The following is a 25883-nucleotide window of genomic DNA, read 5'->3' on the forward strand; positions in this document are numbered from 1 at the left end:
TATAAAGATGGACAGGGCATCCAGAAGTCATTTACGCTTCTGACTTGGGAGCTAGTCATTTTCAGTTTTGAGCTCTGCCCTTTGGTCTCACCACAGCCCCCCAGGGTGTTCACCAAATGTATGGCAGTGGTGATGGCTCACTTGAGATGTCAGGGATTCCAAGTGTTTCTGTACCTGGACGACTGGCTCCTGTCTGCCACCACCAGGCATCTACTACTACAGACCAGAGACGCCACCATTGCGCTGTGTCAACGATTGGGTATCACACTAAACTGGGAAAAGTCTGCCTTGTTGCCCTTGCAGCGTGTCACCTTTATAGGCGCTGATTTAGACACTGTGCTCATGAGGGCTTTTTACCACAAGAAATAATTCAGGTTTTGCAACAACAGGTCTACGCGTTGCTTCCACTGAAAAAGGTAAAGGCAAAAATGGTTCTCAAATTGTTAAGGACAATGGCTGCCACATTTATGCTGGTCCCTCATGCAAGACTACACATGAGGCTCCTTCAGTGGCTGCTCTTTGCCCAGTGGTCCCTACAGCACCTTCTGCTTTCCCATCTTATTATGATTACAGACAAGTGCAAGCAGGATCTATGCTGGTGGCTTCAGACCAGCAATCTCAATGTGGGAAAGCCCTTCATTCCACCTCCTCCAGTTGCCACTGTGACCACGGATGCCTCCCAGATTGGGTGGGGGGCATTATCTCGGCAGGACAGTCCAAGGCACGTGGCAAGAGCACGAGATACATTTGTATATCAATGTCTTGGAGATGAGAGCAGTGCTATTAGCGTTGCAAGCACTCCAGAGCTGTCTTCCTCTTGGGACGATTGCAATCCACTCGGACAACATATCGGTGGTATGGTATCTGAACAAACGGGGGGGACCAAGTCGTATCCCCTTTACAGAGAGGCTATTCGAGTGTGGCAGTGGGCAGTGTCTTCCCAATGCTTTCTTGTGGCAGTGCACATTCCGGGGAAGTCCATCGTGATTGCCGACAGGTTGAGCAGAGCTATTCTGATGCCTCACGAGTGGTCCCTGAACAAGCAGGTTGCGGAGCAGATTTTCCACAGATGGGGTCAGCCTTGCTGCGACCTATTTGGCAGTCCCCTCAATACCAAGTGCAGCAGCTACTTCACCCTTATCCCCCCTCAGGGGGAGACACCCAGGGTTGCTCTAGTTCACGATTGGTCCTCCAGTCTACTTTATGCCTTCCCACCTGTTCCTCTGATAGCAAAGGTTATTCAGAAAGCACAATTCTTGGGAAGCAGAATTATTCTGATTGCTCCACACTGGCCTCGTCAAATTTGGTTCCCCTTTCTCCATCCCTATCTCATGGACGACCCCTGGATTCTAGACCCACAGCCAGACCTATTGATTCATATGTCAGGGCAGTTCCATCCTTCTCTTCAGACCCTCCGGTTGACAGCTTGGCTATTCCAGTTCCATCACTAGTCAGGCTTCATCATTTTTCTCCGGAAGTGGTTCATATTCTGTCCTCTTCCCCTAAGCCTTCGACTAGGAAGATTTATTCCAGTAAATGGAAAAGATTCTCCATCTGGGCTCATGAAAGGCAGATTGACCCTTACACTGCACCAATTTCATCAGTTCTGGAATTTCTCTCCGTGCTTTTCAGTCAGGGGTCAGCTGCCGCAACCATTAAAGTTCACTTAGTGGCTATCTCCACCTTTTATGTCGCTAAGGAACCCAGTCTAATGGCACATAGACTTTGTAAGGCATTCTTAAAGGGCACTATGCTGCTTCGCCCTCCAGTCTTTGATCCTGTAATACCATGGGACTTTTGTGTTACAGTGTCTCACTTCGTCTCCCTTTGATCCTGCAGCTACTTGTGACTTAAAATATTTGTCATGGAAGACGAGTCTCTGAGCTCCAAGCTTTGTCAGTTAGACCTCCTTACTTGGTATTTCAAAAGGATAGGGTTTCCCTCAGACCAAATCCTTCCTTTATGCCAAAGGTTGCTTCAGTTATTAACCTCAATCAGTCTATTGAGCTGCTTATATTTTTCCCAGAATTTTCTAATAAGGCAGAATTTAAATTCCACCAGCTAGATGTTCATAGACAATTGCGTTTCTATTTACATAGAACGAAGGATCTTAGGAAATCAGATCAGCTATTTGTCTCATTTTCAGACAATAGACTTGGGTCTCCTGTTTCTAAAGTAACCCTATCCAGATGGATCTCTAGTTGTATTTCCTTCATTTATGCCTCAAGCGGTAAGGAATTACCTTTTAAGGTGAAGGCTCATTCTACATGATCGATGTCTACCTCTATGGCATTTCAGGCCAGGATGTCTATGGATAATGTTTGGCTGCGGCTACATGGGCATCTCCTCACACCTTTATCAGTCACTACAATTTGGATTTGACATCCAGAGGCAGATCTTCCTTTGGTTCCACAGTGCTCAGGAGTATTTTCCACTGAGCCACCCAAGGTTCAGGTGCTGGGGACGCTGTCCCACGGGTAAGAATGTAGGCGAGATTGGACTACATAACATCAAGAAGTTATATACTCACCATAACGTTTGATGTATGTAGTCCATCTTGCCTCATATTCTTACCCTCCCGCTTTCTCCCTCCTGGAGGGACTAGAGATTAGTTCTGGTTTCAGTATTCTTTTTGTTGTTGGGCTGATTCTTCCTGTCTATGTGTTGGGTGTGTGGAGTGTGATTGCCTGAGCTTGCAGCAAACAAGATCTGGGGAAAGGGAGCAGTACAGCATGGGATACCTCTTAGCCATGAGCCATTTGAAGACTTCGAGCTAGAGTATGGCCGAGTCGGAGCCGAGGTTCGGCTCCGAACCCACAGGTAAGAATGTGAGGCGAGATAGACTGCATACATTGAACGTTGTGGTGGGTACATAACTTCTTGTTTCTTGACATTGAGCTAGAGCCCATAGCTCTGGCACCAAGCATCTGTTTCTGTAAGACCCTTTTGTAGAATATCCAGATCATTTGTTGAGGATGAATGAAAATGGACAAAACAGATGGAATGTTATGCTAAGTACATAACTTCTTTTTTAAGATGTTCATCATATTGATCACTGCAGACAGTTAAAAAACATGTCAGGTAGGTTCCAAAAAGAAAGCAGGAACCCCACTGAACAAAGGACTTTCAAATAAGTCAAAATGACTATATAAGGGAACTTGTCTCCCCCCAACCTGGCAGTGCCTTATGCATTCCACAAATTCTGAATCTCCATTTCTGTCTTTGGCAACAGATTCTTTCAGATAAATGGGTTTTGTGTCTGACTCAGCAGGGTTACAGATGATGGAAGAATTCCCTCCATTCTGGAGAATTATTCCACATCTACCAAACGAAACCCCTCTGTTCCCTCCTATCCTGTAGCACATACTTTCTCAGGGATAATAAAAAAATCGTTTTTCCAGTTATGAAGAAGTTTTTATTCCAGAAAGTTTTTGGTGCCAAAGAAAGAAAATGCCTGGAGGCCAGTTCTGGAACTTTCTTTCCTAAACCAGTTCGCAATAGTACTTGAGTTCAAAATGCTTTCATTACATAACGTCTTAGCCAGCCTTCATTATTTGAGTTTTTTGGTAACCTTAAGTTTGAAAGATGCTTATCATCATGTTCCTATCCATCCAAGACGTTTCTTAAGGTTTTTATGTGTCTGCATCTAGTTATCAGTTGTCTGCCTTATTCTTTGTGCTGTCATGTGCTCCAGAAGTGCCTAGCTCTAGTCATAGCACATTTCAGGATAAAGGATATCCACATTTTTCCATATTTAGATGACTTGCTTATCTTTGTAGAGTCTTTTTCAAAGTGTCAGGAGTCTGTCACTTGGGTGAGAGATCTTATATGAAGGTTGGGATTCCAAGAGAACATGCAAAAGTCTTTTTTTTTTTACTCCACCACACAGGATTCTGTTCCTGGGGGTCTGCTAAACACCTCAGTACAAGGAATGTTTCTTCCATGGGAAAAATAGATCTATATTTAGATCTGTGCTAGTGGGTTTGCACTCAGACTTCAGTCACTGTGAGGTAGTACCTCAGGATTCTTGGTCTCATGGTATCTCCAATTCTCTTGATACCTCTGGCAAGACTCCACATGAGAAAGATACAGTGGTATCTGAAGTTTCTTTGGTCCCAGCACCAGCACCCATTAGTTTTTTCAGATTCCAGTTCCTGGATTTGTGAGAAGAGAAATCACTTAGTGGAGACATTAGATATACCTGAATCCAGGTTTTCCCTTTTCCCACACTGCTCCAAGGCAGTTATTCACCACACATGTACAGGACTTTTCTTGGGGAACAGTGTCATGGAGGATAGAAGTGCACAGTATGTGGGACAACAAAGATAGGTACAACCACATAAATAACTCTCTGAATCACCTTTGGTTAATGACAATACCACAGTGATGTGATACAAAACAAGCAAGGGGGAAACCATATCTTACCCCCTATACAGACTAGCCATATTGGCATGGAATACAGCTTTGCTGCAGAATTTCAGTCTACAGGCTTTCTACATTCCATCGGAGCAAATTTGTGTGGCTGGCAAGCTGAGTAGAAAGAAGGCAGACCCTCATAAATGGAAACTAGATCAGGGGGGACCTTTTTGGCTGTTCTCTGAACAAGGTGCTGGCAAAATTATTTTCTTGTACTCCATGCAAGGAGGCCTGGAAGGCAGATGCCTTTTCTTTTCCCCGGATTGGAATGTTCCTGTGTGCTTTTCCTCTGAAATCCGGGGTACTTCTGAAGATTCGGAAGGAATCCCCCAATGTCATTGTGGTGACTACATCCTGGCCCAGGCAACAAGTGTTCTTCCCTCTTTTGTAATTGGTCTGGGACATTTACTGCAAGCGTCCTCATAGACTGGATCTACACACACAAGAACAGGTGTGTTTGATACATCCTGACCCAAATAACTTTAACTGACTGCCTCTATGATAGGGTCTTAATACTATTTAGAGACTTGCTTACTGAGGACATGTAGCAGGTACTAAGGGAGACAAGAAAACTGGTACTAGAAAGTCATACATTAGCAAATAGAAAAGGTTTTCTAGTTGGTGTCACCAACATAACCAATAGCCATTCAGGGGTAGTATTTCTCTGGTTGTACAATATTTGTGTAAGTTACTTTCTTATGGCCTGTCTTAACTCCTATATCAAGGTTTATTTGCCAGCCATTTCAGCATGTCTACCCATGAATCCCTTTCAAGGTCTTATCGGCACAGGCAAAGGTGGGGTTTTATCTGGAAACTGGAGATTGAAGTTTTGGAAGCTGGCCGGTTATTGTGTCTTGAGCAAGGCACAACCCCTTTAGCCTAATGGCTACTGCAGCAGTGAAGAATGTGAACCTGTACTGTTATGCGTAAGTGCAAATTACACAATTTGCACTTTACAATTAATTCACCTATAATGTTAAAATACTTTAGAGGAGTTAATCTATGTGTAGTCTAGGAACTGCCTCACTTTGTGAAACAGTATACATTAGTTGTAATTCCTAGCAGATGTGTTTCATGTTGTATATGTGATGACGACTTAACAGGAAAAGGGTATTACCATTAGAAGTTAACAAAAGAATCTGCTGCTATTTGTGATTCATACCGAGGCACTTTATATGGTGGACTTTAAGCTGCAGTGAGGGATTTCTTTCCTTTTCAGATACTATGAACGTATATTTTTTTCTTGCCTTAAGAGAAACATCTGCTGTACAACTATTATAGTGTTTCTTACTGGTATTCAGCCTTATTTTTCATATTTATGTTTTACTTCTTTTTTCAGATATTTGTAGTGGGATTTTAAAATAAATTGCAAATATAGTACAAATACATTGTTGATGCTTAACTGCATGAAGAATAAGAGAAGTTTTCACTTTTTTGATGGTTATTATTGTGTCTTGCAGCCTTGTTCTTTAGTGAGAAGGAATAAAACCATAGCTACAACCCAGATGACCCAAGTTTGAATAATAGCTTAGATGAACAGTTCAGGTGCTGGAAGAGCCCAGCAGATGAAGCCAGGAGTGAACAGCTTATGCCAGCTCACCCTTCTTGGGGGGGTCAGATATTGATTCTCCATTGTCTGACCTACTCTGCATGAAGCCAGTCATCATAGGACCCTTTGCCCTAAGGGGCATGGGCTTGGCAATTCCAAGACAGTGACAGTAGCCATAATGGTGCATGTGTGTCGGAGCAAGCACATATCTAGGTGAGGGCATAGGAGCCCTCTGATGACATAGGTATCCATCTCAGCCTCCAAGAGAGGGGCTAGAACCCAACAGAAACACTCTTGGGTTACCTATATGGCAACAGCTGCACATACTGCACTTACCTCAATGATGGGAAATGAGTGGGCAGCAGTGGTGGATCAAGGGTAAGCAAGCAACTGGATCAGAAAAGGATATGCAAACACGTTATCATGTCCGACCCAGATTTTGAAATTACCAAATATTTTTTCACCACTGTAGCCTGTGACATATATATAGGGATGTTCTATAGTCATTTGTTAAGTTAATTGTGTAGTATCTCATTTTTCTTACCTAATTAATACTAAATCTTGAGTGGGGCATTACAGACAAGCTGTCATTTATATAGTTCAGTATTTTCTATCTAATGAATACCCATGCCTAACAAATGTGGCCTGTTGTTTTGCAGACTGATATCCCAAATCGATATGAAATGAAATTACATCGAGGTACAGTACTTGAAGATTCTTACAGAAAGATCATATCTGTAAAGAGAGCAGATATTCTTAAATCCCGCTTATGGATTGAATTTGACAGTGAAAAGGGACTGGATTATGGTGGAGTAGCCAGGGAATGGTTCTTCCTCATCTCCAAAGAAATGTTTAATCCATACTATGGACTGTTTGAATATTCTGCTAGGTATGTATAAATTGAATATATTTGCATTGCTAAAAATTGATTTAGCTACTAAACGCATTTTTATAATTAAAGAAGAGAGTGAACTTTTTATTAATAAATATGATAAAGTGCAGCACATGTCACAAGGGCATTACATTTTTGACGTACTCATAAGTTCGCTGATTCCTCAAACTGTTTTTGAATGTCCAGGGACTAGATGGCATAGCTGTAAAATCTTTCTGAACATGCACTGTTCAGAAAAACTCTGTAGATCTGAGAAATCCCATTTGAACTGGGTGAAGGGGCTCATCTTATGCCTGCTTGGATGTTTTCTCTGTTAGAATAAAACTTTATGTGGGTCAAGAAGAAATGAGCCTGTGGAAATCATTTTGACAAGAAACTGAGTTACTTTTATGCAGTGTTTGGATAAAATTATTCTTAACTTAGATGTACGCATGTTATTTTATTTACCTCTGAATTCATTTTCCTTAAGAGCTGTTTTTGTTGGTACCCAGGTGACCCTGGGGTCGGATCTTTAGTGACACTTACCAGGTGGTACACATTTTTATTTTTGTCTAATTCACTTAAGTTAAAAAAAAAAAAAACAAGTTTTGTATCACCATGCATTTTAACAATAAGTAATATAAAACTCTAGTGGCTGGTGTTATTGACTGACAGTAATCCTCTATACTTTACCAGAAAATCAAAAATTTTATAATAAACAGGTAAGATATGAGGCAAAATCAAGTACATTTGAGAAGTATGGAAGTAGACTAAAAGAAAGTAGTTCGACTAGAAGGTGCAATGTAGACCATTTCAGACGTATATTGCATCAACCACAACAGTAAAATGCAGTATTTTTGGACTTTAGTAATCAGTCAAGCAGCATGTTTTGGGAGGGAGGACATTGGAGTGCCCAGAGACAACCCAAAATAGAGAGAGTGACTAGATCTTAGGATTGAACCCTGGACCTGGAGCTGTGAGGCAAATGTCTTAAATACTGAACTACTGTACTGCCATGCATGAAAAAGAAAGATGCAGTCAAGGAGCTTCAGAATGACTGCTACCTTCTGTGAGGATATTAGATATTGTTATCTGTGCTAGCATGACTGGCGGAAGTTTTGTAAATAATTGTAAATTACCTTGTGTTGCATATACCAGTATGACTATTTGTAACTTTGTGAATAAGTTTATTTCTTTTGGTTATCACTGATTTATGCAGGATATTTGAATGTCAAACTGTTCTTCTGGCTGACCAAATGATACATGTTTTTAAGAGAGTTCTGAATGTATATTATGCCAGAGTCAGCTGACCTAGATGTCATGTCATTGTGTACCAGGGCTGGGAGAATAGAACCTTCACTGCAGCTGTTTGTTTACTTTTCAAAGTCTGATATGAGAGAGTAGAATTATCATAGCAGCTTCCTGTTACTTTTAAAAATCTGCTGTAAAAAGCAGGTTCTGAGTCAGTTTTCATTCAGTTGTTTTATAGAGCTGTTCAGCAGTAGTAGTCCAGTTGTTTCCAGAGTAGTTGTCCCAGTCGCTGAGGATAGACAACAGCTTGGAGTGTGGACATAATTCCTCATCTTGCCTTACAGAAGTAAGAGTGTAACCTGGCCTTGCTGAGTTATTTAGATTAGATAGGGGCAGTTAATCTTCAGATAGTCAGGGAAATACAGCTAGTTAGTTAGAGGTTTTCTAAAGTCATTGTAAGATCTATCCTACAATATTATTTTTTATATTTCCTGTGTGTGAAACTTGGTTGTTTGTTGGAATCAGTTATTCAGTATTTACATGTTTTAAGTCCTTTTATTTATTATTAAATGTTTTATTACCTCTCATTGTGGCTGGTTATTTAGTAAATATTTTAATAACTTGAGAGTGTTTATGCTTATTGTGATAATACCATTGCCTCTCTGAAAAGCCTTCTTGCTTGGGATACATGCTACCATTTCTTTCAATATCTATTTTACCCAATATAATTGAACACTCCTTTTGAATGGTATTGTGGTATTTGACTGGTGGCAGCTGTTACCTTGTAATTTGGGCAAAGAAACACAGCAGGTAAATCTTAGTCAGTCTTTCCCAAAAGTGTGTGTATGTGTGAATATCAGACAGTTAAGAGTGAGTGTGTCAGATAACTAGAAATGGGCCACTTTGCTTTGCAGTGGTTAATGTGGAGACTCACTTGGAGACCTGGAGTGAAGCATATAGTCCAGTGCTAGGTTTGGAACCTGCTTCCGGTGTACTCTTAGGGGAAATTGTGTATTTTTCTCTCTGCTTTTAGTGACACTCCCTTACCGGAGACGGTGGTGAGGATTGAGACTCCTTAGTTACTGCCCAAGGGTGAAGAAGCTTGTCACACCTTCCAATTTTGTGTACCCCCTAGGATAGAAGTTTCAAGATTTGTAGAATTGTCTTTCTGTCAGACCGCAGATAACTACAGTCAGAAAAGTACTGTAAATAATTCAATAAGGCTGCCCAGCAGAATTTGAGAGGCCATTATCCCCTCCTCCTATACCATCATTCTTATTGGGTTGATGTAGCCCTTCAATCTGGTTGATCATCATCTGGCCAAAAACATCATTGAAGGAGCACCTTCAAGTCAAGCGAAGCAGGTGTTTTTGTCCAGATTATTTCTGCTTCCAAAGAAATGCAAAACCTCAAGGCCAGTTTTAGACTTACTTAGATCGGAAAGTTCATAAATACAGAGATGCTCAGGAATGGTTTTCACTGATCATTGCTCTTACATAGCTACATTGAACATTGAAGACATTTCTTTACAAACTGATGAGAGTTTCTCACAAAAAATATCTCAGATTCTGGATAGTTTATTATCATTTCCAGTTTTCAGCTCTGCCACCTGTTTTCTCCACAGTGCATAGAGTATCAAATATTTAGCTCCAATATTTGCATATCTCAGAAAGCAAAATATAACCATTTCCCTTGTCTGGATTATTGTTTGATAGTTGTAATAACACTCTATTAAGAAAGCCCATCATTCAGGCTATTGCATTATTCCATCTGGTGGGAATAAGAATAAATTAGAAAAAAATCATCTCTGACTTCATTGCCAGTAACTTTTCTAGGGGCAGTCATAAATTCAAAAGCCTTTCCAACTCAGGGCAAGTGAACAGAGATCCAGTCCATTGTGATATAGTTTTCTCAACAACAAGCCATCACAAAAGAATGAGAGCACTAGGATACATGTCAGTTTGCATTCACCTGGTCTGTCAGGCAAGGTTACATATGAGGAAGGTTCAGTGGCATCTCGGAAAATTTCAGTCCATTTGCAGACCTATTGGATGTATTGATTCTTATCACATATAGAATAAAGAGGGAATTCCTGTTGTGGACAGATATGAGAAATGTATCCATACGAATGACATTAACTCCACCATCTAGAGTGCAAATTTTGACTGCCGACTTCTTCCACTGTATTTGAAGAGTACTCTTCAATGCTTCAGCAATGTATTAACCTGAGTAAGCTAGTCTCAAAAGGAAAAATCACTTCATGTCAATTTGAATGAGGGGAATTCACAATAACTTTCAACCAGGTCACTTCAAATCAGTTCACACAGTAATGAGACACAGTGGAGCAAGGAGGAACCATATCTTTTCAGATATGCAGAGTGATAATTCAGATTTCAGAATGGGCTGTATATCACAATCTTCAGCTACTATTAACTCACATTCCAGGCTTACAAAATGAAGTGGCAGATACTTTGAACAAGAAAATGACTTTGGCTGACAAATAAAAACAGAATCTGAGATTTGTTTTCATCAGAGTCAGAAAAGTGGAAGCAGAACAGCCAGACAATAAATTCTAATTAAAGGCCAAAAAGTAAACATCTAAAAACTGAAAGCTGTTCAGGAATCACAGATATTTTTAATATGAGCAATAAGAGCAGCAACAAGCTTTCACAACAAAGTGCTTTCTTAAGTTGAATAAAACGTTGGACAAGTTCACAGTATTACATGATCAGAGCAATATGCCCTATGACTTAATTCAAATAATGAATTAAACTGCCTTGCCTTTGGGACAGGTTTTAAACAGACATTGCCATCAAGCCCTGTTGAAACATAGGTTCATAGGTTGGTACTAGTCTGTCGGCCCTAGGGCCTATACAAGCCTAGCCATAACAATTCCTTGGCTATTTCTTCCCACAATATTTACTTCCCTGGACCCCTGTCTAGCAGGGCGACTGACGTGATCCCTGGGGTGAATTTCCCATCTCCCATCCAGTCATCAAGGTTCCTTTTGAAGAGGACCAAAGAGGCGCTCTGCTTGACATGTATGGGTAGTCTATTCCAGAGTCGGGGAGTCTCTGGGTCAGGAACCTAACCCCAGCATGTTTTTTTCATTGTGATGACAAGGTTTAGATCCCTAGAGCGTGTGGCTCTGAGGGATTGGGATTTCTTTAAGTGTAGCATGTCCAACAGCTCTGGGTTTGACATGGCCTTATATGTTAAGCATAGATCACCTCTGAGTAGACTTTATGCGACATAGTGTAGCTGGAGTTTTTTAGACGGTCACCATAGGGCATCTGCTTTAGGCCTGTGATTCTTTTAGTGTGGTATTTCTGCGGCCTTTCCAGTTGTTGCAGATGTCTTGAGAAGTACTTACCAAACGGGGCGTTGTATTCTATAATGGGTCTAATGAGGAATGAGTACAGTGGGACAATGACCTCCTTTTTTCTGGATGAAAAGCCCTTAGTGATGAGGTGTGCCACATAGAAGGATTTCCTGACTGTTGTGGTGATGTGGTTATCGAAGTTGAGATCTCTGTCCACCTGTGTCCCTAAGTCTCTTATCACACTTTCGGTGTTTAGTGTACTGCCACCTATGTGGCAATTCATGGGTACATTTTTTTCCCCAAAGGGGATAACTATACATTTCTTGGCATTGAGCTTGAGCCCATGGCTCTGGCACCAAGCATCTGTTTCTGTAAGGCCCTTTTGTAGAATAGCCACATAATTTGGGGATTCAGTAATGGCTCCCAGTTTGCAGTCATCTGCGAACTTTGTTAGCCAGAGTCCCTTAGTGCTGGCCTGTACTTCAGAGAAGTAGATGCCAAACAAGAGTGGTCCCAGGACTGAACCCTGAGGTACTCCTCTTGTCACTTGTCTGGAGCTGGATTTGGAGTCTGCTACTTTTACATTGTAGGTTCTGTCAGTAAGCCAGTTGGCAACCCATCGAGTGACGTAGGAATTAATGCCCAGCTTCATAAGTTTGTCTATGATTCCAGTGTGGGGGATGGTGTCGAAGGCCTTGGCAAGGTCCAAATAGGCTGTGTGGACTGCCTTACCCTCGTCCACAGCTCAAGTCAATCAGGTTCAAGAGACAAGATTGGCCCTTCACGAACCCAAACTGGGTGGGGTCCAGTGTTTGAAGGTTGCCAATGTCTTTGTTTATAAGTCATATAAGTATAAGAAACTTCAGCTCTTAAGATGCTAATCCATCTATATTCCTTATTTTCTGTTTCTTATTTAATGTTAACCCCCTCTTAAATATTCAGGTACAACATGTAGTGCCGGAAATTTAAAAATGTGGTGTTCATTAGTTTCAGATACATGTTAAGAAAGGGCATTTGTTATAACAGATCTTCTATTTCATACGAGTGATCTCATGATTTTTTCTTTTAAAATCAAAGCTATTTATTTTATTATTTTTGGAGCTTTTCTTCCTTACCCACTACAGCCATACTTTGATGTTTTTCCTCCCTTCCCTAGCAGGTATCACTTGTTGCTCAGCTTCATAATTAAGTGATGTTTTTCTGGTAGTTCTTATCATTCAGTTGTTGTGCAGTTTGATGTTTTGCTGTGCTATTCATTAGCTTTTTGTTATGGAGAGCAGGGCTTTTAAATGGTGCAGGTGAGTGTGGTCATAAAATCTCAGCCTTAAATAGACATACTTTGTGTCATTTCTGTTTAGGAGAAGAACATTTTACTGTTAACAAAAAATAGTTTTTCCTTATTTTTATCTAAGTTACAATGTAGTATCTCTGTCCTCTTCTGATGGGGCTTTGATCTTGATGTTTGCCTCAGGTTCAGCCCTACCAGTCTGTAAGACCAAGCCAATGACTAAAAACCATAGCAAAAAAGGATAGAGATGAAAAGAGAAAAAAAGAACACAGGGTTGGTGGAGGTGATAGACCTAATAATATCAGAAATTAGACTGATGTCATTATCATTATACACCATTAAATACAGGCCAGTTATGGTTGATTTGATGAACACATTTAAATGCCTTAATCATACATTTGATAAAAGTGCTGGAATTTATAGGCAGAAACATTTAATCCAATGTTCTTTTCATTCATTCTCAATGTATGGGTTCGGATCTGATCCTCAGATCCTACTCGGTCACTTATTTCAGACTTAGGATCCAGATCTCAAGTTCCTCCCTGTACCCACAATGCTCTGCTGTATCACGAAACCCCCAAATCTCATTTGCAGCCTTTACAAATAGATGCAGGTTTCTATAGCTCTTGAGAAGTTTTGGATTTTGTGAGTAGTAGGAAGACTTTTCTAAAAATTCTTTAACCTTCTTCTTCTTCTGTTTAAATTTCGTCCTTTTCCTTTTTTCAAGTTTATCACTGGTTTTAGGTTTCCCTCCCTTCTACTGTATTAAATAGTATTATTCTTTACCATTGTTGGTATTCCCTTTCTACCCTTCTTTTAAAGATATTTTTCCTATTATCATTGCTGGTAGCTTAAACGTATCTGCTGCTAGTTAAAAAAAAAAAAAAAAAAAAAAGAAAAAATTTCCTTGCTGTTGCTGTTTTCGCTCTTGTGTTATTATTTCTGTTTTTTTTTTGTCTGCCACTATGTCAGAAAAGCCCACAGGGGTTAAGAAGTGCACTTCTTGTGGGCATAAAATCTCGAATTCAGATGCCCACAAGGAGTGTGTGTATTGTTTAGGGGCTGATCATCTGGACACTAGTTGCAAGATTTTTTCAACCTTTAATCCCAGGGCCTTACTGGATCAATGCATCAAGCTCATTTTAAGAGGACTTCTACCATCTACTTCTTCTTCAGGGGCTCAAACCCTCTTTAAACACAGTAAATCATCTCCCCTGGAGCCTCCTTTAAAATGTAGAAAGACATCAGATCCGACGCCTTTGGATCCTAAGTCCGGATTATCATTTCTGAAGCCTTCTGATTCTAGGCCATCTACTGCAGTCATTACAATAAGTCTGACTACTGTATCCTCACATCTTAGACCCTCGGATCCTAAACAGGATTCTGTGTGTAGGAGTACTACACTGGAGTATACTGTAAAATCTGTTTCTCCTACTCCGCCATCAAGATTGCTTCAGAAACCCAAGAAGTACGCAAGGCCTCCTCCCACTTCCTCCTCTATGTCATCCAGGAGCTTGTCAGAAGCAGATGTGGATAGAATGATGTGAAAGTTTCTCAGAGCGCAGATTCAATGGGGTTCTTACCAGCTCCATCCCCTATTGGATCAGTGAGTATGCCACCAACTTCAGCAGCCGCATTTTCTCCTTCTCCTATCCACTGTGTGGTTTCAGAGTCCCAGGATCTGAGATCCCCAAGGGGTCCAATGTCAAATCCATGGAAAGCTTCCTCCTCCACTCAGACGATTTACTCGACCAGTTCTGCTCTGATGATGGCAGATCAGAATGGGTCTCTGAGCTGAAGTCAGCAGCAGGTCTGAGAGAATGGGCTCCGCTAATTTTGTCAGATCCATCCCTTCCACTTGGAGTCTTCGCAGTCATCAGTTTGGATCCGGTTCTGCCCCCGAGGCCCAGATCCAGGGAGACTGTGGGTCTGCTTTCCTCAGGAGTTTCAGCTCCAAGGAAGTGGATTGGGGTTTTTCTGAGTCCATTTGCCTTTGAGTTGGCAGAAAGGGCTTTTTCTCTCTCCACAGAGAATTGCCCTTTCATGTTTTGGATCCTACTTCCTTCCCTCCATCGGATCCTAGCTCTGAGTCACACAGACCTATTCCACAGTGACAGCCAGAATCAGTAAGTGTCCAGACAGTTCCTGTGGAGGAACTTCCCCTCTCTTCTGAGACTTCACTTGAGCATCCCACAGAGGAGGTTCACTGGAAGGGAATGTGTAAAAGAAGACACATTGACTCCCCTTTGGAGTCTGTCACAGAGGATACCGATTTTGATGGAGAGGGGTCCCCCAGGGTGCCACCTGATGACATCTCCTTTGGAGATATCCTAGAGATCCTGAAACAGAAAGATGGTTGGTCTTCCCAAAACCCCTCACCAGAAGAATTGGTATTTTTGGAGGCTTTTGGTTCTGGCCCATCTATGTCTTGCGTTACCCCCCAGGCAGACAAAGTTATTGATTTCATTGCTCGTTGGGCTTGGATGGAGCCAGACACCATTAAACCCATCCCAAAGAGACCTGACAAGTTTTTGGCATCCCCCTCCCTCTGATAGACCTCACTGGAGCAAAGGGGCCACTGTAGATGCTATATTGATAGCAGCAGCCACCAAGAAGGCGATAGTGAAACAGAGCTGTACTGTCCATCCACCTAATAGGGAGTCTAGAACATTGGACAGATTTGGAAAGCAAGCTTTCACCTCGCCAACTTTTGCCCTGAGGTCACTTAATTACCTGGCATATTTCAGAGATTTGTCCAAGGATCTTTTGAATACTCTCTCAGAGTTCATGTCTGCTGAGGACTTCAAAAGAACATTCTCTCAGCTGGACACTCTCTTGTCCATATCCACTGCTTAGATGAGATTGATCTCATACAGCTGAAGGCAACTCACAAGCAGCTGGTTCCAGCATTGCCATAAGGAGACATGCCTGGATGTGGCTGTGCAACTTTGCTGAACATTTAAAGACATCTTTTATTAATGCCCCCTTTGATGGCACTTCTGTGTTTGGGCCATCCGTTAAAGAGACGCTGACTGACCCACAGTGAGCAAGAGGGAAAGGACTAGGTGTGCTGGAGGAATCAAGTTTTGTACACCTCAATGAATGTTTTCTAGGAATCAAAGAGGCAGTAAGAAAATGTGGTTCTGCAAATCTCAAGGTCCTTTCCAAGATCCACACTGTGACAATTCTTCCAGCGGGAGAGGGGAAGTTTCAATGGCAGACTTCACCTTAGAGGCAGAGGAGGTCCGCAAAATCAGGACTTTCAGGGTTCTTTCTCAGACAGGCCTTTTCAGCACACCTGAAGCTCTGCACGATTGTCTAAAGCTGGAGATATTTGGGGATTGATTGTCCTTGCACCCGGACACCTGGGCAAATATAACACAAGATTCTTAGGTACTAAGCATAATATCCAGAGGTTATTACATACCATTTTCCCTTCTTCCTTCTCCTCCCAGAAGGAAGAAACTTCTCGGTGTTCCAGATAGTCAGAGGAAGGCAGCAGTATATGAGATTCTGAAGCTACTAAACAAAAGAGTCATCCAAAACGTCCCTCCAGATCAGATAAGATTCGGAACTTATTCACACTTCTTTTTAGTGCCAAAGAAAACAGGGGACCTGAGATCTATTCTGGGTCAAAGAAATTTAAATCCATTTGTAAAGAAAGCAATGTTCTGAGTGGTCATGATCCAGTCCATTCTGCCTTTTCTTCACAAGGTTGATTGGTTGTGCTATATAGATCTTCGAGATGCGCACTATTACACCAAAATAGACAAGCAATCCAGAAGACATCTTTGTTTTTGGCTGTCAGCCAGACAGTACCAATTCAGAGACTCAAAGGATTTCAGGTGTTTCCATATCTAGAAGATTGGCTGCTTACTGCTCCCTCCAAGCATCTATTTTTACATGCCAGTGACTATTTGCTCCAGGTTTGCAACTCTTTGGGCAAACTACAAGTCATGCCAAGTCAAATATAAACCCAGTACTTAGCCTGGAGTTCTTAGGCACTAATCTAGACACTACGAAAAAAATGGTATCCTTACCTCAGCATTGTTTCTCTGATAAGGACTCAAGTTCATTTTCTTCTTAATTATTCAAGTCCTCCAGCAAGGTCAGTATTGCAAGCATTATGTTGCATGGCATCGGCCATTGTATTACCTCCTTTGGAATAATTTTTTTTATGCTGGTTCTACAATGGACATTTTTTTTCAATAAACATGTTTATTAAATTATCACATATGACACAGGCAATCTTACATTTATATAATGGACCCCAGCCATAAACAAACTATAAAATAGAAGGAGGAAGCTACTAAATGATAGAGCAAAATCCCAAAAAGGGAAGGCATCACTGATCAGTATTAGCAAAAAACTACGGGCACACATAAAATTGTCTAAGGCCAGCTTCGAGAGAAAAATTGCACAGGACACTAAGGATAATCACAAGGCTTTCTTTAGTTACGTTAGGAACTTGGGTGGTAATTCCCAGATATGCTCAGAATTAGTCCAAAATGACAAAAAATACACCGAACCCACAGACATTGCCAACATCCTAGCTGACAGGTTCAGCGCAAACTTCTCCCCCCCCCCTCCCCACCAAAAGGGCAAATATCTATCCCAGCAGAGTGCTGTCCCCCTGACATCTCAGATGCTCAGGTAAGAGCCGCCCTCTCCAAAGCAAAAACACAGCATCAATGGGACCAGATGGTGTCCCGGCTCGTCCTACATGAACTCCAAGAAGAGCTAAACCCAAACATAAAACTACTGTTCAATCTCAGCCTTACTACAGGATATGTGCCCAAAGAGTGGCGTACAGCAACAGTGGTCCCTCTCCATAAAGGTGGTGCCTCAACGGATCCTGGAAACTATTGCCCCATAAGCCTGACTAGCTTGGTCTGCAAAGCTATGGAAAGGATCATCATGGACCTCATAAATAAAGATATTGGGGACCTACAAACACTGGATCCTACCCAGTTTGGCTTTGTTAAGGGCAGATCCTGCCTCTTAAACCTGGTTGATTTCTTTGAAACAGTCACCAAGGCCATTGACGAGGGGAAGGTGGTCCACACAGCCTACCTGGACCTCGCAAAAGCCTTTGATACAATACCCCACTCGGGCATTATAGATAAGCTCACCAGCTTAAATATAAACCCCTATGTCACTAGATGGATTGCAAACTGGCTCAAGGACAGAACCAACATGGTTAGAATTGCTGGAGCCATGTCAGACTCCAAACCAGTTACAAGTGGCGTCCCACAGGCTCAGTCCTGGGATCTCTCTTGTTCGGTATATATTTCTCGGAGGTGCAGGCCAACATGGAAGGACTGTGGCTGACCAAGTTCGCAGATGACTGCAAACTGGGCGCCATAATCGACTCTCCAGCCGACACAAGCATCCTCCAAAAGGGCCTCATAGAAACAGACAACTGGTGCCAGAGCCATGGCCTCAAGCTAAACGCCAAAAAGTGTATAGTCATCCCCTTTGGCAAAAACAAAATGCCCACAAATTACCACATAGGTGGTAATCCATTAAGTACAGAAGAAGTAATTAGGGACCTGGGGACCCAAGTTGATAGCAATCTCTCATTTGACAACCACGTGGCCAAAGTGGTTAGAAAAACATTTTATATAGCCCACCTAATCATGAAGGGATTCACATCTAGATCAGGGAGGTCATCGTGCCTCTTTACTCATCCCTCATCAGGCCCATAATTGAGTACAATGCCCCTTTTGGGATGTACCTTACCAGACACCTGCAGCAACTGGAAAGACCCCAAAAGTACCTCACCAAGAGGATCAAAGGGCTCAAACAGATGCCGTATGCTGCCCGGTTAAAGAAACTCCAGCTCTACTCAGTGGCATACCGCCTGTTCAGAGGCGATCTGTGCCTGACGATAAAGCCATGTCCAACCCGGAATTAATGGACATGCTGCACCTCAGAAAATCCAAATCCCATCGAGCTACGCTCGAGAGACTTGAACCTCAGCACTGAAATAAATAGGACATGCTGGAGGGACAGATTCATAACCCAGAGGCTCCCTTCACTCTGGAATAAAATCCCAGTCCAGGTTAGGCAGAGTCCCTCATTGACTCTCTTCAAGAGGAATCTTGATGAGTGAATGGGAGATCGTAGGTTTACCCCGGGTATCACTTCTGTGTCACTGTTAGACAGAGGCACAGTATACTAACCTCGAAAAAGGGCATAGAAAAATAAATTTAAAATGGGTGGCGAAAGCCAAACACATTCTGGCTAGGTTTATAAATGCCCTAGGGCAGATAGCCTAGTATGAACCTATGAACCTATAAACAAACAGCTGTAGTTGCAAACATCATACATCACTTATAATATGTCCAGTCATTGTCAGTTAAGCATTATATGGCTCATTCAAATCCTGCCTCTTAAACCTTATTCCTTCTCTGCATATATAGTTCCCGCAATTACCAGTTTTTCCTATGTAGTTTGCTCCATCCCTTTTTCTAAAGATCCCAATTCCAGTTGTTTTGTCCCTGTTGCTGTATTCACTACTTGTAGTAAAGTTGGTATAGACTTTGATTTACATTTTCTAGCAATTGTTTTTTTTGACAGCCATCATAATTAGACAAAACAAGGCTTTACTATGTCTAGGCAGTTCCGATTCTGTATCAGAGCTCAAAAAAAATCATCTCCCCAGGCAATCCAATCCACTCACCCTGCATCTCCAACAGAGCGGTCCACAGGGAATCCGTAAAGTCTGCCAGCTCACTACACTCCCAAAAAATATGTTCCCAGCCACCTCTTTTTTGCCCGACACACCTCCAACATTTGCTATCTACCTGAGGAAATATTATCTGGAGTGTACTTAGGGTATAAACATACCTGTGTAAACACTTCCAGGCAAAGATCCTAAATCTTGTAGACTTTGTTGCATATTTGGAAGATACATATATATCCCCCAGTGTCTGTTTGTGAATTGCTTATCCAGTCTCTTTGCAATCCTTTCTAAGCTCCTCTAATTGATTCTTAAAATTATCATGCACAATTTTATATGCTGTACTAATTATTCCTTTTCTAACAGCAACTTCTGTTCTAGATTTTATTAAAAACTCTACTAGGGCTAGTCTTTCATTTAGGACCCCCCTATTTCTTTCTCCTTCCCTATACTCTGATATAAATCCTAGGTAGGAAAGGTAGTCTCTAACCTGGAGTCCCATTCTATTACCTTTTCCTTTCTAGTTATTTGCTCTCAGTACCTTGGCTCCTTTCCAGTATTCTCCAATAAATTCCAGCCCCCTCTTACCTTATCTACATCCCCAACCACAGTTATCCCTATTGGAAGAATCTCTTTTCTCAGTTCTCGTGCTGGTTTAATTCTTAGAATACTCCCTATTTTATGAGTATAATACACTGTATGATTTCTGTTGTTCTTCTTAAAAGTCTCCATCCAAAATCCCAATCTCTCCCTATTTCCTGAGCTTCCTCCCTGTATCATCATCATTCCTTTCCACTTTGAATTCTAGTTTACTGCTTGTGCTATGTATAAGAGCCTTAACTGTGTTGCTCTGCAATACCCCCTCTAATTGGGTAATCCTAGTCCACCTTGTTCTTTTGGAAAAAAACAGCTTATACCACTTGACCCTTGCTGTTTTCCCTTCCCAGATAAAATCCTTCAACTCTTTTTTAGTTGCTATCCACAGCTTCTCCTCTGGCTGATAAAAAATATGTCTGACTGGTATATAAGAAAGGAACTAAAAACATTTAATTACTTGAATCTTAGTATCCATATCCATATAACAAAGCTTCCAGTTTCTCAGGTTTTGTTTTATCTTCTGGTTAGTCTCTTCCCACATATCCTTAGCTGCAACAACAGAGTAATTTATAATCCATACTCCGAAATACTTAATTTTATGATATCCCCATAAGTTTGGATATTGTTGGACCAATTTGTATGTGCCTACATAATTTACCTCTATTTCCTTTGTTTTAGCTTCATTAATTTTGTATCCCGAGAAGATTTGAAACTGTCATAAAATGTTCCACAACACTGTAATATCCCTTTCTGGTTTTGTCATATATAAAATAATATCATCTGCAAATAGAGCCAGCCTTTCCTGACTACCATACCAATTATATCCTTGAATTTCTGAGTCCCTTATTTTCTTTGCCAATTGTTTTAAGTATAATGCAAACAACAAAAGGGAAACCGGACAACCCTGCCTGGTTCTTCAGAGGGGATGCCACCCTCTTTAATTTTCGCCTCAGATCACTCATATATACTCCTAATCAACCTTATAATTGTATCAGGAAAAGCAAATACTTCCATTGGCCTGCTCATGAAGTCCCAGTCTACTTTGTCAAATGTTTTCTGTGCATCAAGACCCACCAATAACAGTGGTATTTTCTTACATTTTGCTTCCCCTCTGGATCATTAGTGTTCTGTTAATAATGTCATGCGTTTGCCACCCCTCCACAAAACCATACTGATCCATATCTAACAAGTTTGGTATCACATTTGCCATTCTTTTAGCCATTATAGACATAAACACTTTATGATCATGGTTTAGTATTAAAATGGAATGAAGTTGTATCCGATGGATCTTTACCCTCTTTAGGTATTACCGTTACCACCGCCTTCTTCTAGAATGCTGATACTTCTCTTCCTCTTAAAATACTGCTAAACAAAACCTTCCAGATCTTTATCATTTTTCCCTCCTAACTTTAAAACGTCCATAGGAATACCATCTATTCCTGGGGAATTTCCTGTAGATTGGTTATACATAGCCAACTTCCATAGGAATACCATCTATTCATGGGGAATTTCCTGTAGATTGGTTATATATAGCCATTTTTATCTCATCTCTTCTATCCTAACAGTTAGTAATTGAGCCTCATCTACTTCTAACTTTGGCATATTTAATTCTTCCATAAACATTTCCATTTGTACCTTTTTCGTGATTTCCATATTTCTCTGCTTTATACAAACTTTAATGCAATTTCCAAAATATTTCTAACACTTCTACAGAATCTCTTGTTATCTTCCTTGTTGTAGGCTCCGTAAGCTTGGTGACAGTCCTTTCCACTTTCTGCTGCATGGGTTGTTGTGCTAAAAGTTTTTCTGCTCTAGAATTATTATCAAAAAACAGTTGCTTAATAGCAATCTTTCTAAAGTAGTGCATGTTATCGAGGTAATTCCTTATTTTCTGTTTAGCATTCTGCAGTTGCTCCTTTTCTTGTTCTGACAGACTCCCCATTTTGCAATACTGTAACATTTGTCAGTCCCTCTAAATAATTATTGTTACTTCTTAGCCACATCTCCCTTTCCTTTATTTCCACCCTAGTTTTAAACTCCACTTTAATTTTATCCCACTCCCTAACTATATTTTCAGAAGAAATTTCTATGTTTTCTAGTAGCTCCTGAATTAATTCGAAAACCCATTCCATAAATTCCTCTCTTTTCAGCCGATAGGTGGCGAATGCGCCAGTGTCTCATTTTTATTTCATTACCTTGTGTTTTTTATTTTAGTTATTATTGGTGCATGATCTGAAATAGTTACTGGGTGCATTTCAAGACCTTCAATTAAATGCACATGTTCCTGCGTGATACAAATTCTATCTAGCCTAGCCCAGTTTTTGCATCTTGAAGAATAATGCAGTGCAATGAAAAAGTATTTGCCTCCTTCCTGATTTCTTATTCTTTTGCATGTTTGTCACACTTAAATATTTCAGATCATCAAGCAAATTTAAATATTAGACAAAGATAACCCTAGTAAACACAAAATGCAGTTTTTAAGTGATGATTTTTATTTATTAATGAAAAAAACTGTCCAAACCTACATGGCCCTATGTGAAAAAGTAAATCACATTTTTGGGAAAGCTGAGTTCAATTTCACTAGCCACACCCAGGGCTGATTACTGCCAGACCTATTGAATCAAGAGATCACTTAAATAGAACCTGTCAGACAAAGTGAAGTAGGCCAAAAGATCCCAAAAAGGTTGACATCATGCCGCGATCTAAAGAAATTCATGCCGCCATCTAAAGAAATTCTGGAACAGATGAGAAACAAAGTAATTGACATCTATCAGTCTGGAAAAGGTTACAAAGCCATTTCTAAAGCTTTGGGACTCCAGCGAACTATGGCGAGAGCCATTATCCACAAATGGAGAAAACATAGAACAGTGGTGAACCTTCCCAGAAGTGGCCAGCCTACAAAAATTACCCCAAGAGCGCAGCAACGACTCATCCAAGAGGTCACAAAAGAACCCAGAACAACATCTAAAGAACTGCAGGCCTCACTTGCCTCAGTTAAGGTTAGTGTTCATGACTCACCCATAAGAAAGAGACTGGGCAAAAATGGCATGCATGGCAGAGTTCCAAGATGAAAACCACTGCTGACCAAAAAGACCATAAAGCCTCGTCTCACTTTTGCCAAAAAACATCTTGATGATCCCCAAGACTTTTGGGAAAATATTCTGTGGAATGAGGAAACAAAAGTTGAACTTTTTGGAAGGTGTGCATCCCGTTACATCTGATGTAAAAGTAACACAGCATTTCAGAAAAAGAACATCATGCCAACAGTCAAACATGGTGGTGGTAGTGTGATGGTCTGGGGCTGCTTCTGGACCTGGATGACTTGCTGCGATTGATGGAACCATGAATTCTGCTCTCTACCAAAAAATCATGAAGGAGAATGTCTGGCCATCAGTTCGTGACCTCAAGCTGAAGCACACTTGGGTTCTGCAGCAGGACAATGATCCAAAACACCAGCAACTCCACCTCTGAATGGCTTAAAAAACAAAATGAACATTTTGGAGTGGCCTAGTCAAAGTTCAGACTTGAATCCAATTGAGATGCTGTGGCATGACCTTAAAAAGGCGGTTCATGCTCGGAAACCCTCCGATATGGCTGAATTAAAACAATTTTGCAAAGAAGAGTGGGCCAAAATTCCTCAACAGCAATGTGAAAGACACATTGCCAGTTATCGCAAGCACTTGATTGCAGTTGCTGCTGCTAAGGGTGGCACAACCCGTTATTAAGTTTTAGGGGGCAATTACTTTTTCACATAGGGCCATGTAGGTTTGGATATTTTTTTCCCTTAATAAATAAAATCATCATTTAAATACTGCATTTTGTGTTCACTTGGGTTATCTTTGTCTAATATTTACATTTGTTTGATGATCTGAAACATTTAAGTGTGACAAACATAGAAAAAAAATAAGAAACCAGGAAGGGGCAAATACTTTTTCATTGCACTGTATGTAAATTTACTCCGAACTCCTAGCACTGAATTCACATCTTCCACGCCAAACATTTTCATAAATTTCTTTAAAAATCTACCCTCTTTTGTTATATTTTCCCTTCTAGGCCCCCCAGACACATCTTTACTATTGCAAACCAAATTCCAGTCTCTACCTTTAAGTAATATTCTTTGCTGAAAGCTTATTATTTCTCCCAGAATTTTCTTAAGCTCAGTTATAGCAGTTTTAGGTGGAATGTAAATGCATGCCAGTGTAAACCTCCTCCCTTGCCAGTATCCCCTTGTTACTGTATATCTTTCATTATTATACTTTTTTTTCCATCTGCTATCACTATTAGAGCTCCTCTTGCAATTAATGTAAGTACTCTTTCCTTTGTCCCAGATATTCCACTGAATAACCATCCTGAAAACCTTTCTTTACCAAATCCACGTTTGGTTCTTTCCAGGTGATCTCCTGTAGCATAGCTATTTGCACTCTGCATTTTTTAATATAGTTCACTACTCTTTCTCTTTTATATTTATCTGTAAGGCCATTCAGATTGAAAGACCTTAAAGAAAGCATCATTTTTGTATATAGTTACTCTTACCACCTTTCACATGTAACTGTTTTTTTGTTAAATATGTAGTTCCAATTTTTATGTTACATGCATAAGTTGGCAGGTTAGTCTTTTGTACAGTTGTTTCTTGTCATACCTGTTTCCGACTATGCCACATCTTACACAACTTTTTTATTTTTTTGAAAGCCTTCAAACAGAACAAACCTCAACCCTCCCTAAAATCTATTAACGTATTAACATATTAACACACAAAACTATGTACACCTTCAAGTACTGAAGTTTTTGCTTCCTAACAAGAACAAAAGTTCTAAATTGATAGTCACAAAGACAGGCTAGAGTTAACCAAAAAGTTTAGTCATGCTAAGATGCATGATACAGACTTTGCTATTAGCAAGTGCTATTTGATTTTGTCTATCTTTATGCCTCTCAGCTAGAGCAAAGCACTTGAATGCTACTAATTCTGTCTAGCCTAGCCCAGTTTTTGTATCTTGGAGAATAATATGTAAATTCACTCCGAACTCCTAGTACTGAATTCACATCTTCCATGCCAAACATTTTCATAAATTTCCTCAAAAATCTATCCTCCTTTGTTACATTTTCCCTTTTAGGCCCCCCTGACACATCTTCACTGCTGCAAACCGAATTCCAATCTCTACCTATAAGTAATATTCCTTGCTGAAGGCTTATTATTTCTCCCAAAATGTTCTTAATCAGTTATAGCAGTTTTAGGTGGAATGTAAATGCATGCCAGTGTAAACCTCCTCCCTTGCCAGTAGCCCCTTGTTACTGTATATCTTTCATTATTATACTTTTTTTCCATCTGCTGTCACTATTGGAGCTCCTCTTGCAGTTAATATAAGTACTCCTCTTTCCTTTGTCCGAGATATTCCACTGAATAACCATCCTGAAAACCTTTCTTTATCAAATTCACATGTTCTGTTCTTTCCAGGTGCATCTACTGTGGCATAGCTATTTGCACTCTACATTTTTTAATATAGTTCACTACTATTTCTCTTTTAAGTTTCTCTGTAAGACCATTCAGTTTGAAAGACCTTAAAGAAAGCATCATTTGTGTATATAGTTACCCTTACCACCTTTCACATATAACTGCTTTTTTGTTAAATGTGTAGTTCCAACTTTTATGTTACATGCATAAGTTGGCAGGTTAGTCTTTTGTACAGTTGTTTCTTGCCATATCTATTTTTGCCTCTGCCACAACTTACATACGTGTGTGTGTGTGTGTGTGTGTGTGTGTGTGTGTGTGTGTGTGTGTGTATGTATATATATATATATATATATATATATATATATATATATATATATATATATGTATAATATATATGTGTGTATATATATATATATATATAGGTCTACTTCTAAATTTCGAAATTTCAAAACTTT

General features: G+C 40.5%; 1 protein-coding gene across 1 annotated transcript in view; it reads left to right on the forward strand.

Moving 5' to 3' along the window:
• Positions 1-25883, forward strand: part of NEDD4 (NEDD4 E3 ubiquitin protein ligase) — a 1779469-nt gene that overhangs the window by 1280617 nt on the left and 472969 nt on the right. The window contains exon 15 of the mRNA XM_044078965.1: positions 6625-6854. Coding sequence (XP_043934900.1) covers positions 6625-6854 — 230 coding nt within the window. The remainder of the gene's footprint in view (positions 1-6624; positions 6855-25883) is intronic.

Source organism: Protopterus annectens, chromosome 7.part1 (assembly GCF_019279795.1).
Source record: "Protopterus annectens isolate FY-2018-M chromosome 7.part1, PAN1.0, whole genome shotgun sequence".
In the NCBI taxonomy this organism is placed as follows: domain Eukaryota; kingdom Metazoa; phylum Chordata; order Ceratodontiformes; family Protopteridae; genus Protopterus; species Protopterus annectens.